The sequence below is a fragment of the Hylobates moloch genome, unplaced genomic scaffold (genome assembly GCF_009828535.3).
Source record: "Hylobates moloch isolate HMO894 unplaced genomic scaffold, HMol_V3 SCAFFOLD_3, whole genome shotgun sequence".
Classification (NCBI taxonomy): domain Eukaryota; kingdom Metazoa; phylum Chordata; class Mammalia; order Primates; family Hylobatidae; genus Hylobates; species Hylobates moloch.
In genome coordinates, this window is record NW_026652278.1 from 22,638,412 (window position 1) to 22,652,070 (window position 13,659).

At 47.4% G+C, this 13,659-nt stretch overlaps 1 protein-coding gene across 1 annotated transcript in view; it reads right to left on the reverse strand.

The window, feature by feature from the left end:
* Window positions 1–447: 447 nt before the first annotated feature.
* The window catches only part of RBM20 (RNA binding motif protein 20), a 191,804-nt gene continuing 178,592 nt past the window's right edge, over window positions 448–13,659 (reverse strand). Inside the window, exons 13-14 of the mRNA XM_032178034.2 lie at window positions 8,694–8,815; window positions 448–4,059 (exon numbers count right to left, since the gene is read on the reverse strand). Coding sequence (XP_032033925.1) covers window positions 3,949–4,059; window positions 8,694–8,815 — 233 coding nt within the window. The 3' untranslated portion in view covers window positions 448–3,948. The remainder of the gene's footprint in view (window positions 4,060–8,693; window positions 8,816–13,659) is intronic.

A 13,659-nucleotide genomic window follows, 5' to 3' on the forward strand; every position in this document is an offset into this window, starting at 1 on the left:
ACATCCAAGGAAGTGGGCCTTAGGAAGTCATGGGCTAACAGGGGCAGGGCCAGGCCTCTGCCTGTGCCTGCTATTTCCACTACAGCACTGACCACCAGATATTCATCTTCACAGGGGATGGAACTGCCAGAAATGGCCTAACCCTGGTGCAGGACACTGGGTGGCAAAGCTAGGAGTTTATAAGAGGCCAAGAAATGTTCGTATCTGAGCCTCCAAAAGGACAGCAGCCCCCACTTAGTCAGATTCATCCCCCGAGGATCACCCCTGAGAATCTCTGATTCTCTCTGGTAGCCTAACTGGAGCCCTAAGAAAACCTGTTTTGTCCTCTCTGTTCAACTCTTGAAAATAATTCGCAATTCAAAGGGACCAAATCTCAACCTTTCTGCTTGGTGAGCCTTCCCCAGCCAAATGTCAGGGCCCCCTGCATGATACAGAGTCAATCACTCACAGCTTTCAAATTCTCTTTATTAAAAATCTTCTCTCTTTTGTAAAAACAAACACTTTGCAGTCAGTTATACAGATCAGGAAAAGTAGTGACAATTTATAGGACACTCAACAAATTTCAATACTTTACAAGTTCAAACTTAAATTAACTTAGTGTTTTTGTTTTTCTCATAAATTCAAAAAACAAACTCTGGTCCAGTTCAAGTATAATCTAATTATCTAACAGGTCACAGCCTCGGACTGTCCAAGAATGGGAAACCCTGATACTAATGGCTGCTGCTCACACCATCACATTTTCCAAATTCTTTGCAGATACTGTCTAGATAGATGCTATTTTGGGTGTTAACAATGAAAAGTAAATTACACAGGCCTTTTGTTGTATTAACCCGGGGTAAATATGAATCTGTTGCTTAAGGTAGCAATTGCTCTTCAGCATCTTTTTCTGGGAGATACTTTGAAATGGTTGACAAAACACTGAAGAAAAGCTTTAAAAAATAAATCAATATTTACCTGGTTGCCTTTAATACTGCATTGTGTGTGGCACACGTAGGAATAAAAAGTGCAAATCATAGGGTCGGTGAAGGACCACGCCAATGGAATTGTATAAAAATAAATAAAAATAAATACATATGTACACACTAAGTATAGACTCTTAGATGATTTTAAACTGAAGGTTCTGATTGAATGCAGATAGCGCCTTATCTCTCTCCCTCCCAGGGGCTCTCCCTAGCTTTCCAATATGAAGGCCAGTCTATCACAAGGGAGCCATAACACTACACGACCATCTGGATTTCCGTGGAAATGCTGCTGGGGATGGGGAGTGGGGGAAGGCCGGGGTGGAGTGGGATGAGCTGGTAAAGTCTGCTCCCACTTTGCTAGGGGATAAAGTGTCCAGTCTCTCTGATAATGTACAGTTCTAGCCTCTGATAAAAATTGTGGGCTATTTCCAGCAAAGTTCAGCAAGAAGGCCAAAGAACTGCCCCCACAATTCCCTTCAGTGGGAAGAAAGACACACAAGATCAAAGGTTTTCTGAGAAATGGAGGAGGCATAGCTGGTGTCCAGAATGCCAGGTTCAAACCTGTGGAGTTGGCTAGCGGAACAATCTGGGCTGAGCCATGATCTTCAGACTTTATTTGAGATACCAACTTTTCAGCAGCCCCCATATGGTCTTCTCAAAAGATAAAATTACAACAAATTCACTTTAAAGATCTTAGTTGGCTTTTATTTTTGATTCTAGAATTGGGCAACATGTCATTCTATAAAATAGAATGAGTGTTCCCATGAGCTGAGCGGGGGAGGTTGGCTTTATAGACAGAAAAAGGCTGAGGAAAGCAGACACAAAGAACAAAAACCAGACTGGTCATCTCAAAGCTGCTTTCCTTATAAAGGTTAAAACCAAGGACACTTCATCATGCTGGTTAAAACTGGCCTGTTTGGGGATTTGGCTATTCTCTTTCTCTCTCTCTCTCTCCTGATTTCTTGGAAGACAGAACTTCAACATGTGTGACTCCCTTTTGTTTTGGTCTGCTGGGCCTATTGCAGGAGCTCAGTCCAAACCAACAGCCTCCTATAAATTTTATTTAATAGCCTGATGATGAGTTCAGGTTTCTTGCTTCTTCCAACCTCTCCGCATCACATCTGTTCAAGTTGGTCAGCTTTCCCCTGGTGCTTGCCTTAACTGTTCTCTCTCACCGGCTCCCATGAGTCTGTCTCTTGCTGATGACTGCATGCTTTCAGGTTTACACTGATCATTTTATGTTCTTCATTTGCTCCCTTTGTGTGCCTCAGTGACCTGATATAAAATGTCAGCCTTGAACTAATCTCTCTGCTCTTCCTCCATTAGTACAAAGGACAGAATGTACAGTATACTCTCACATGCCATAAAAAGGAAAATGAAAAAAAAAACAAAACAAAACCCTACACAGTCCCTTCTCAGTCTGCCTGCCCAAGGTCAGGAACAGAAACAACAGGAACTGCCTAGGGGAGAGTGACCTGTCTTCCTTGTTTTATTTTTCCTGGGCTAAGCTATGACGGGTGCTTTCAGGAGAGTATCTCAGCTCATGAAAACATCTCCAGGCTCCCTTCTTACCTGCCCAAGGGCCTCTCTATGGCTGTGGCAGAGCCTCATTTCCCCCAGCACCTTTATCCCACACCCTTTCAATGGAATATCAGGCTAGAGACCCCACAGCCTGAAGGTACCCACCCTCCAGTACCAGAAAGAGCAGTGGGAATCACGGCTTTTCATACCATTTTGGTATCAAAGTCTGCACATATAGCCAAACCCAGGGAGCCCTCAACTATCTGCACAGCTGGAAAGGGCCCACCTACAGACACCCAGCAAACTTCAATGCCACTCTTTGGCTCTGCAGCCTTCTCTTTCCTTAGCTTCTCCCCCAACTGGGGGGCCATTTAAAAACCATCCTACTGTGAGGTGGTTGTACCCCAGAGTGCAGGCACCAAGGCTGAATCAAGGACAGATGATGTTTCTTTGACTTAAATAAGCTCATTTAACCCCCAAGACAACTCTGTTTTCCACAGCCTGGAGCTGTGCCTCTCAAGCCAATGCTATGCATTGCTGAGAGGCCAGCATTCAACCTAAGCCCACGCCAACTGCTGCTTTAGCTGGAGGAAGATGCTTCTGTTTTTATTTTTAATTATAGTGAATCTGTACCAAATTCATTGTCCAGAATAGAACAAACCCCGACATCTCCTGAAATCAAGAGGAGGGAAGTAAGTTTGGAGGAAACTTATCAGAGCTTCCAAAATGAAGGGCTCTTTTCATCTTCTTTAAAATTCATTTAATTTTACTTTAAGGCATAAGTCTGACAGATTTCTAGAATAACTGAGAGGATGAAAGAGTCATTAAAAACAGGGGCTTTTCAAAAGGGTGGCGCAGCTGGAGGAAGAGGTTAATGAAGACCCTCCTAGCTCTGCCAACAGATTGTCCGTGATGTCCCCTCACCAGGACTATAGACCTGACTCAGCTCCTCAACGCAGGGGATACATGGGACACCAGGCAGAGATACTGCTATAGACTCACTGCAGGGGTTTGCCTGACCCAGGAGTTTCCATTAAACCTTTTCCTTGCTTGACTCAGCCAGGCCTGACCTGTTATATCCTATCAAGAATTTAAACACTGTGAAAATCCCTGAGAAGTTGAGTTTTGTGAAAAGGAAATGATCCTTGGCACATAAGGAGGGAGGGAGAGAGAGAACAAGAGGAAAAGAGAGAAAAACAAATTGAAAGACTATTTGAGAGAAACAAGAGTCAGCAGGGAGAGAGTTGGTGACCCTCAGCGGGCTGGACACACCTGGGTGCCTTGCTCCTGGAGACATATCAGAGGCATTTCACTGAGTCTCTGGGAACAAGCCCAAGCAACGTGCCCTGCTTAGTTTTCCTTCCTCTCAGGCTTTAGTCCTGTCCCCAGAATCAGGAAGGCCCCACTTCGGCAAGCTCTCCCTTCCAACCTTGCAGCAGCAGCAGCAGCAGCAGAAGCAGAAGCATCAGAGCTTTTTCCTTTCGAAGCGTGGCACGATTCCGCTGTCCTCTGGCCTCGGGCTACCTGCCCTCTCGGTCTCCTTGAGGCCCTCCTCGGCCAGCTGGGACAAATATTTCTGTGGAAAGAAGAGGGGAAGTGGAGGAAGGGACATGTTAGTAGAGACCTAGAAGGAGAGGAGAGGAGGGGACATGCCTCAATCTGTGCCTAGCTGTGGGGGTTACCCTCTTCCTGGTTCACAGATCCCCCCTGGGGCTACAGAACTTATGCTAAGTACCTCATTATGTTAGCTTGCAAGTAATACATGTCTCCTGTAGAAAATGTAGAAAGTACAGGCTGAGCGTGGTGTCTCACACCTGTAATCCCAGCACTTGGGAAGCCGAGGCGGGTGGATCACCTGAGGTCGGGAGTTGAGACCAGCCTGACCAACATGGAGAAACCCAGTCTCTAATTAAAATACAAAAAATTAGCTGGGTGTGGTGGCACATGCCTGTAATCCCAGCTACTCGGGAGGCTGAGGCAGGAGAATCGCTTGAACCTGGGAGGCGGAGGTTGCTGTCAACCGAGATCGCACTGTTGCACTCCAGCCTGGGCAACAAGAGCGAAACTCCATCTAAAACAAAAAAAAAAAGAAAAAAAGAAAAGAAAAGAAAGTAGAAAGTACAGCTATAATAGCAAACACTTTCAAAGCCCTTATCTAGCGTCAAGTGCTGTTCTAACTGCTTGACTTAAATAAGCTCATTTAACTCCCAAAACAACTCTGTTTTCCAGAAACAGCCCAAGCTCTAGGCAACATATCTATGCTTAAAAGGCAGAGGGAGGGAAGCTGGAAGGCAGGGTAAATGAGCGCTGGCCTATGGCAATTGTGCAAAACAGCACCACGGCCTGACATTTGAGACTCTTAACAACCTGTTTCCTGTCAGGGCAGGCTAGTGGGTGGGGAGCCTTGGAGGTCTTTTGATGGATTTAAAAATGGGCCTGTCTGTTCTACCGTTGAGGGCTGCCTCTGCATGACCCCAGAACACTCAACTGCTATGACTGGCCTCAGCCCAACACCGTGAGGCAGGTCGGGCCGCTCTTGGGCTATCTGGAGTCAACACAGTGAGGCAGACTGGGACAGGTTTGAGGCCCCAGCTGGGGTTCTCTGACAGGGCAGCAAGGAAAAGGCAAAGAGCACTGGATTAGGAGACAGGAGGGTGCAGACCGGTACGGTGGTTAAGTGTGTGCACTTTGAAGTCATATGACCTGGGTTCAAATCCTATCCCTCAGCAGGCAAGTTATCAAATATCTCTGACATCTGTGAAGGGAGGGGAATAACAGCAACAACCGCATAAGGTTGCTGCTGTGAAGTCGAAGAGAGGCAACACAAAGCATGCAGCACAGCATTTGACACAGAATAAACAGTAATGTTGGCTTTTCTTATTAGCAGCACCAGCCATATGAGTTGGAGAAAGCCACTCCTCTTCTCCCAGCCTCAGACGCCTAATCTGGTAAATGGGAGGAACAGTGTTGTCCTCACCCTCCCTTCTGGGATGGTTTGTGGGTCAGATGAGAGGGTGTGTGTGAGATGACCAGGTCTGTCTGCTGTCTCCATAGAAGAGACTGCAGTTGGCTTCCAGAAATGGGTGCAGCCTGACTAGGAGAAGAGCAAATGGTGGATGGCAGCAGGCGAAGCTGCTGATGGAGGGCCTGGGTTCTCCTCTGCCTTGGCTAAGGGAGGGTAAACCGTGTGCTGAGGAAGGCAAGTGAATGGGCGTCCTGTACATGGACACGTTCGGCTCCAGGGCCTGGAGCCAAGCAGGTGTCTAGTTTTCCTATCGAGCGCTGGCTCCACCTGTTGTTCTGAATCACGCTGGGTGGGTTCTTGCAGAGCCATGAGCAGCCGTGGGGCACAGCACAGGCTGCTCAGAGAGAACAGAGGCTCCTTCAACCTGCTCCCTGCCTTTAGGAGCAACCTCTGGTCCCCAACTCAAGGCCTCTCAGTGGTGTTAAGTTTAAAATTTGCCTGACTTAAGTGTCAGCCATTACCTGCTGCTTGGGGTTGGGGAGGCTGTGTGGACAGAGGCATTCTGTCAAAGCCACTGACAGAAATCCTATGTGGGAAGCCTGTGGTGGAAACTCCCAGCTCCCCAGCAGGTACACCAGGTAAAGCTGCACTGCAGTTGGCTGGCACGAGGGGCTTAGCCAATGTCTACCCCAACGCGCTTGAGAACTACAAGAATGGCTCGGGCCTGCTGCGGGGAGGTGAGTCTGCCTGGGGGCGTGGCCTAGAGGCTCAGAACACAGTGCAGTCCACTGCCCTGGGAAACGTACATGAATTAGAATTAGAGGCCCTGGCAAGTCTGAACTCTTCCTAACTTCCAAGGTGATCGTGAACTGTGTGGCCCCCTGAAGGGCTGCACAATACCACTGCAAATGCTGGATGAGAGAAAAGGTTCTCACATGGACTATCAGAGCCTGATATAAGGTTGGTTTACAATACAGGCTCTCAGGCCCAGCCCTAGAGAAAATGAGAAAACAAGTGTAGGGTGAGATCCAGGAAGCTGCATTTTTTTTGTTTTTTTTCTGAGACAGTCTTGCTCTGTCACCCAGGCTGGAGTGCAATGATGTGATCTCGGCTCACTGCAACCTCCACCTCCTGAGTTCAAGCGATTCTCCTACCTCAGCCTCCTGAGTAGCTTGGGTTACAGGGGCACACCACCACTCCTGGCTAATTTTTGTATTTTTAGTAGAGACGGGGTTTCACACTGTTGGTCAGGCTGGTCTCGAACTCCTGACCTCGTGATCCACCCGCCTCGGCCTCCCAAAGTGCTGGGATTACAGGCGTGAGCCACCGTGCCGGGCCCAGGAAGCTGCATTTCAAAAAGATGCCAGCTGGTACAAAGACGAAGGTTTGGGAAAATCAGGACCAGATGATTTCCAAGACCCCTTCCATCCTTACCATTCTGTAGCTTTCATCGTGTTGGGAAAAGGGATGATTATGTCTTCAGGCTAGATGACTTCCCTTAGCTGGCTTTGTGGGACCCAGTCTGACCCTCCTGCTCTGACCAAGTCAGGCCTTTCTTGCCTTGCCCCAGGAGAGGCCTAGCCCTGGGCCACTGGCGCTGTGGCTGCCTCAGTCACAGAGAAGCTGCTTTCTGGAGGGAAATCAGAGGCTTAAATGACTTGAGTTTGGGCATAGCCTATGATAGTCCTCTGCACATGGTGACCCGGGCCATGACATTATGGGTCTCAGTTTCCCAGACAAGTATAGTAGAGTAAAAAGAGGAAAGTGATTCAGAATCAGGCGATTTGATCCTAGGCCCAGTAACTCACTATCTGCGTGGCCTTGGACAAATTACATAGCTTCTCTGGGCCTCAGTTTTCTCAATTATTAAACAAGAAAGTTGGCCCATATCTGAGTTTTTTTTTTTTTTTAACTAGGGGTGCACATTTGAATCGTTTGGAGAACTTTCTCAAATTACATATTCCTGCAACCTGCCTTCCACCCCTAAATTCTACTAAATATCTAACTTAGTGCCTGTATTTTAGAAATACTGTCCAGATGAGTCTGATTCATGTCCCCGGTTAAGAACAGCTAGATCAGTCACTTTTAAACAATTTAATGATAATAGTAATGCCTAGCCTGGGACTCGGGCACAGCCACTGTGAGGACTTCCTGAGTCAAAGCCTTGTGGTTCAAATAACTAGTCTGATTCCTTGTAGTAAAAACAGGAGGTGTGTCGAGATACTTACCCCTCACCCTCTGATATACCATGTCTTCTGTTAAGCTATCAAAACCTAGCCTATGCCAGAAGTTAATCATGAAAACCACATTCTAATATATTACATATTAATTAGGTATATATTATAGAACATATTACCATATTTCATTGATCTTAAGACACATTTTTTCACACATTAATATCTCTGAAATAAAAATGCATTTTACAGTTGATGGAGTCTCATCACCTGATTTGCAACATTTTTTTTTCTAGTTGGTACCAAAAAATAGTGGTGCCTTACAAATGATGGCACCTTAGACTGGGTGAAATACGGTGTATAGAGTATTTTTTATATGTCGCCTTTTAACATACTATACCATTTATTTATTGCTTGTCACCTACATTAGAATTAAAAATCCATGAGAACGGGGATTTTTGTCCACTTTGCTGTTCTTGTTACAGTATCCCCAGTCCCTAGAATAGTGTCTGGTACCTAGCATGCCTGTGATAAGTATTTGCTGTATGGATGAACAGTTAAAAAGAACAAAGCAGTGTTTTTTTTATTCTAGCAAGCAGGGATACTTGCATAGGGGAACAGAAACAGAGAAAAACTGGAACATCAGAGTCTTGTGGGAAGGGGTCAGTCCCAATCACAGGCCAGAGGAACACTGGCCTAACTTGAGTTACTCACAGTATAGAGGATCACAGTGGATATTGCCAAAACCAACCCAAACAGGACGTTTTAAGTATTAAAGTAGAGACACGTGCTAGGAGCAACATGGGAGGTAGCCACCACGTGGAGAGCAGCCTGATGGAATCAAGTCTTATGGGAAGATTAGGAGTTCTCCGTGTAGTGGAAGGAGACAGACACAGAAGCAGAAAACAGTTTGGTGTGCTTGGGGAATGGCAAGTAACCTGTGGCCTGGAGTAGGCCTTGCAGGTAGGAGCTAGACTCAGAGACAAGCAAGGCCGAGGACGCCAGACACCTGGCCCAGTTATGGAGACTGGGGAGCCTCTGGCATGCTGGGCAAGGAGGGTGGATGGTTACCTGTAAGTTCCTGTAGTGGACAGCACTGCGGCAGTGGCTCATCTTCGCTGTCTCCTCGCTTGTGTAGAACAGCCCACACAGCTTGCAATAAAAGCCAGTCCTGGGAACCACGAACTCCACCCCTGGGGAAGGATAGGGGATAGACAGGCAGGGTTAGGATGGCGTGGGAGGCAGGCCCCTGTGTCCCGGCAGCCATCAGGTAGAAATGGGAGCCACGAGCTCCACCCCTCACTTGCTGTTGACCTTGGCTGGTTACCGAGCTTCTCCAAGCCTCAGTTTCCTCATTTGCAGAACAGTCACAAAGAGACTCACACCCACTTCATTCACAGGTGGTTGTGAATGTAAGGGATGGACTCGGCGGTGTGGTAAGCACTTAGCCATTCCATGGCCTGCGGCTGGCCTGTTCTCCTACTATCAGCCTCCTTCCAAGAACAATGAAGGTGATTGTGACATTTCTGACATTTCACTTGTTGGATTTAATTTCTTCACACTGTACCTCTCTCTGCAGCTGCTGTGACCAGGACTCTTGAAGAATTCTCTCATTTTTGTTTATTTTAGAATTGTGTTCTTTACAGAAAAAAAGTAAATGGAAGGAAAAAATCACCCAGAGTCACTTCAACCCAAATATTTTCCTCCACATGATTAACCTATATGTAGGCCTCTTATTGGGGGGCCATTTTAGTTATACCCTAATTACAGTTCTCTGTCCTCTTTTTTCCCTGCAATTGTATATCATTAACATTTTCCCACTTCCTCCAGTCTTTACATCTGAACCATCAATTAGCATTTCATTTATGATTTATTAAATATAAGTTCCAGAATTCTGGGAGGCCTTTTGATTCTAAGCAAAGGAAACAATGGCACCACCACCAGAGAGGAGTGACAATGTCACAGCCACGGGATTCATCCTTGAAGGGATGGTGGCTGCTCCAGCCTCCACGAAGGTGTTTTGCAGGTCACAGTTCTCCTTTTGAAGACATAGTCAGTGGAGTGGAAAGAGCCCAGCTCTGAGAGGGTCCAGGCCAGATGCTAAGAACCCATGTGACCCTGGGAGAGTCAGCTGAACTGCTCCTGGGGCTCAGTTTCCTCACCTGAGAATGGAGGTAGGAACACATGCCCTATTTACCAGGCACCTGACTGTGCAGCGCCAGCCAAAGGGCAGGGTGTGAAGGCTGTGAGAAGCAGGACCCATCAGGGAACTAAGAAAGAGGGGGGTGATGCTTGGAACACCCAATCCCACTTGCAGGCTGGGGGGCAAGCCTCTCTTCTGCTGGGGCTGGGCAATGGTTTCAGGTCTGGCCATCCAGGGTACAAGGGAGGAAAGGGCCTGGGAATGGCACAGGCAAGGGAACAGCAATTTCTTGCAGGGATGGGGACAGGCAAGGTCTCCACTCATGACAGTGCCTGCTCCAAGGCACAGCGTGGCCGACTGCAAGCCCAGCTGCTTGGACGGCTTCACTTTCCTCCTCCCATCTCCCAGGACACTGAGCTAAGTGCCTAGGAGACCCTGTCAGAGGGAAGCAGCCTAGACTTGTCATTAGAACTTTTTTTCCATTTCAAAATAGCCACTTAGCAGTGTGAAGGGCAGCTCTGAGAGAGTGAGATGGGAGGGAAGGAGGGAGCCCAGGAGGCCTGCCTGGACTGACAGCGGGGCTGCGGTCCGGGGCCTGAGGCGGCGTCCTCAGCCTGGCTTTCTCTAACTGCCATGTCACAGGCTACATGCCATGCCCTCAGCAGTGGTCCCCAGAAGTGAGAGGGCCTCACTCAGGCCCAGGTGCCCGGAGGGAGGTTGAATGTCCTTTCCTTCCTCTCTGCAAAGGATGGAAAAGTGGCCCCAGCTTGGGCTGTGGGGGCCAGTTCTCCCCTCCACCTCACAAACAGATCCTGGTTCCTGGCTGTAGGTGCTGGCAGAGGCGCATTCAGCAAGGTCTGCCTCCTTCCTCCGTTCTTACAAAATAGTTTTCCCTTTGCTGCTGCTCTTCAGGGAGCCGAGACCCCCACACTACAGGAGAGGCGCAGCTGGGAAAAAAGGAGGGCTTTGATCAGAGCCACACTCTCAGTCCCGTCCCAGCCTCTGGAGGATGAGCCAGCTGGGTGGTACCACGAAAGAAGCCCTGGGGTTTTTATTAAGCCCCCTGTTGAGTCCCCTGAGTCCCTTCCCTGGGACCCCCAAAAGGGGTACAGATGCCCTAGGAGCTACCACAGACCCTGAAGCAGGGATTGAGCTGGTAGCCAAAGCCCCCAGCAGTGTAGCTAGAGCTATCTTCTGTCAGTTCTGGAAACGATTTCACTTGAACAAAGACTTCTACTGTCAAAAAAAAAAAACAAAAACAAAAACAAAAAAAACAACCTTGGAAGCTACAGTGTCATGGAGAGAAAATAGAATGTAGAGTCAAACCCAACTCTTTTACTTATGCTGTGTGACCTCAGGCACACTGTTTACCCTCTCTGAGATTAGTTTCCTCATCTGTGAAAGAGGAATAATAATGCTGAAAGTGATGTTTAGGGGAAGCACCTATCATTTTGCCTGGTGCTCAAAAAATACTGATTTGGAGACACGTGTTAAATATTTCATCACAGAAGCTGTTAATAACTGCCTAAATGTTGGCCTTCTCACCTGAACCCCAACCTCTCCCCAAGGCCACCTGGGGAACCCGGCTCCACAGTTTGGTGGCAACTTTCTTCCCTGGCCCCTGCTCTGCAGGTTTGGACAATACCGGGCAGCTACCAGGCAGCACTAGGGGAAGAGAAGCCTGGGTGGGGAGAAACCCCAACAGCTGGTAACTTGTCCCAGAATAAATGGGAGTTGCTGCAGACACCACAAATCCCATGGCACAACTCAGGACACTTCTGGAATGTGACAGGGACGTGAAGAGGCAGCATCAAGACACATTGCCCTGGCCCTGATGTGTTCTGAAGCCACTCAGTCCTCCATTCTTCAGCCTCTGCTAGGATCACTAAAGCTGCATTTGGCTTCTAATAACAGCTCATGGCACAGGTAATTATAACTCTGTCATCCTAGTAAAGCTGGGATGGATAGAGGAGGGAGCTTGCACTTTGTAGGCCATGCTGTTTGTTTCTACTGAGAGCAAGCCTTGGCAGGCTTGCGCTAGCCAGGGTCATGCAGAGCTGGTCTGGATCTCAAGTGCAGTGTACTTCCCCAGCCATGCCCACCCCCGGTCCCCGAGCAACGCGACTGGCCTCCCTTTCCTCCCAACTGGGAGCCCAGTCCTTGACATCCCTTATTTCAACTCTATGCTTTCCACGGGGCAAAGCCAAAAAATTGTCTCTCACCTCCCTAGAAGTCTCCATGCCAGTAGTGATCAGTCCTGGAGGGTAAAGGGTTATGAAGCCCCAGTGAGAGGAGCCATAATAGGTCTTAAATATTTCATGAGTGAATAATAATAGCAGACAACCCTTATTAAGTACCTCCCACTGGAAGCCACTAAGACCTTACCAGTATTTGTTCACTTAATCCTCAAAATAACTCTGCATAGTAGCCTCCTATTACTATGGCTGATTCACAGGTGAAGAAATCCAAGCAGAGAGGTTAAATAAGTTGCTCTTTGTCATCCAGCCAGTAAGTAGTAGACGGAGGATTTAAACTCAGGGAATCAGATTCCACAGACTGTGTTCGTAGTTTCTGCACATATGTTGCCTTTCCTACACTGTGTTGCTGCCTGAACTGAAAGAACCCGGAGAACAGAGTGATCTGAGATCAGAAATCCTGAGTTTTTTTTTTGTTTTTTCTTTTCCTTTTTTTTGAGACAGGGTCTCACTCACTCTGCTGCCCGGGCTGGAGTGCAGTGGCACAATAACGGCTCACTGCAGCCAGGATCTCCTCCCAGGTTCAAGCAATCCTCCTACCTCAGCCTCCCAAGTAGCTGGGACTGCAGATTTGCAGCACCACTCCTGGCTAGTTTTATTTTCTTTTATTTTTTGTAGAGACGGGGTCTGCCTATGTTGCCCAGGCTGAGAAATCCTGAGTTCTAACCTGCATTTGCTATGTCATCCTGGGTAAGTCTCTGGACTTCAGTTTCCTCAGCTGTCAAATGCAGAACCTCATACCATACTCCTCCTTTGGGGACCAATGAGATAATGAGTCTCAAAGCTAACTGAAGACTATTAAAAAGTACAATCTGTAAAGGCCCTGAACTGAAAACAACCCAAATATATGTCAACAGATGAATAAATAAACAGAATGTGATGTATCCATATATGCAACGCAATACTCCTCAACAATAAAAAGAAACAGAATGGCTGGGCACGGTGGCTCACACCTGTACTCCTAGCACTTTGGGAGCCTGAGGCAGGTGGATCACCTGAGGTCAGGAGTTCAAGACCAGCCTGGCCAACATGGTGGAACCCCATCTCTACTAAAAAAGACAAAAAACTAGCCGGGCGTGGTGGCAGGTGCCTGTAATCCCAGCTACTCCGGAGGCTGAGGCAGGAGAATCACTTGAACCCAGGAGGTGGAGGTTGCAGTGAGCCAAGATCACACCACTGTACTCCCGCCTGGGTAACAAGAGAAAAACTCTGTCTCAAAATAAAAAAAAATTAAAAAAAAAAAGAAACAGACTACTGATCCACCCAACAGTACAGATGAATCTCAATGATGTTGAGCAAAAGAAGCCAAACTAGCACATACAATATGATTCCCTTTATATAAAACTCTAGAAAATGCAAGCTAATATTTAGTGACAGAAAGGAGATCCTTTACCTGGGGGTTGCACTGTGGGGAGGGAGGGGTTACATGGAAGACAGGAAATTTGGGATATGATGAACATTGTTCCCAGTCTTGATTGTGGTGATGGTCTCACAGGTATATTTATAGGTCAAAACTGATCAAACTATGCACTTGATGTGCACTTACTGTATATCAATTATAACTCAATAGAGGCAATTTTAAAAAGGCAAGATACTGTTTTCCTCCTAACTGGTTGGGAAAGATTAAAAACTGATAAAA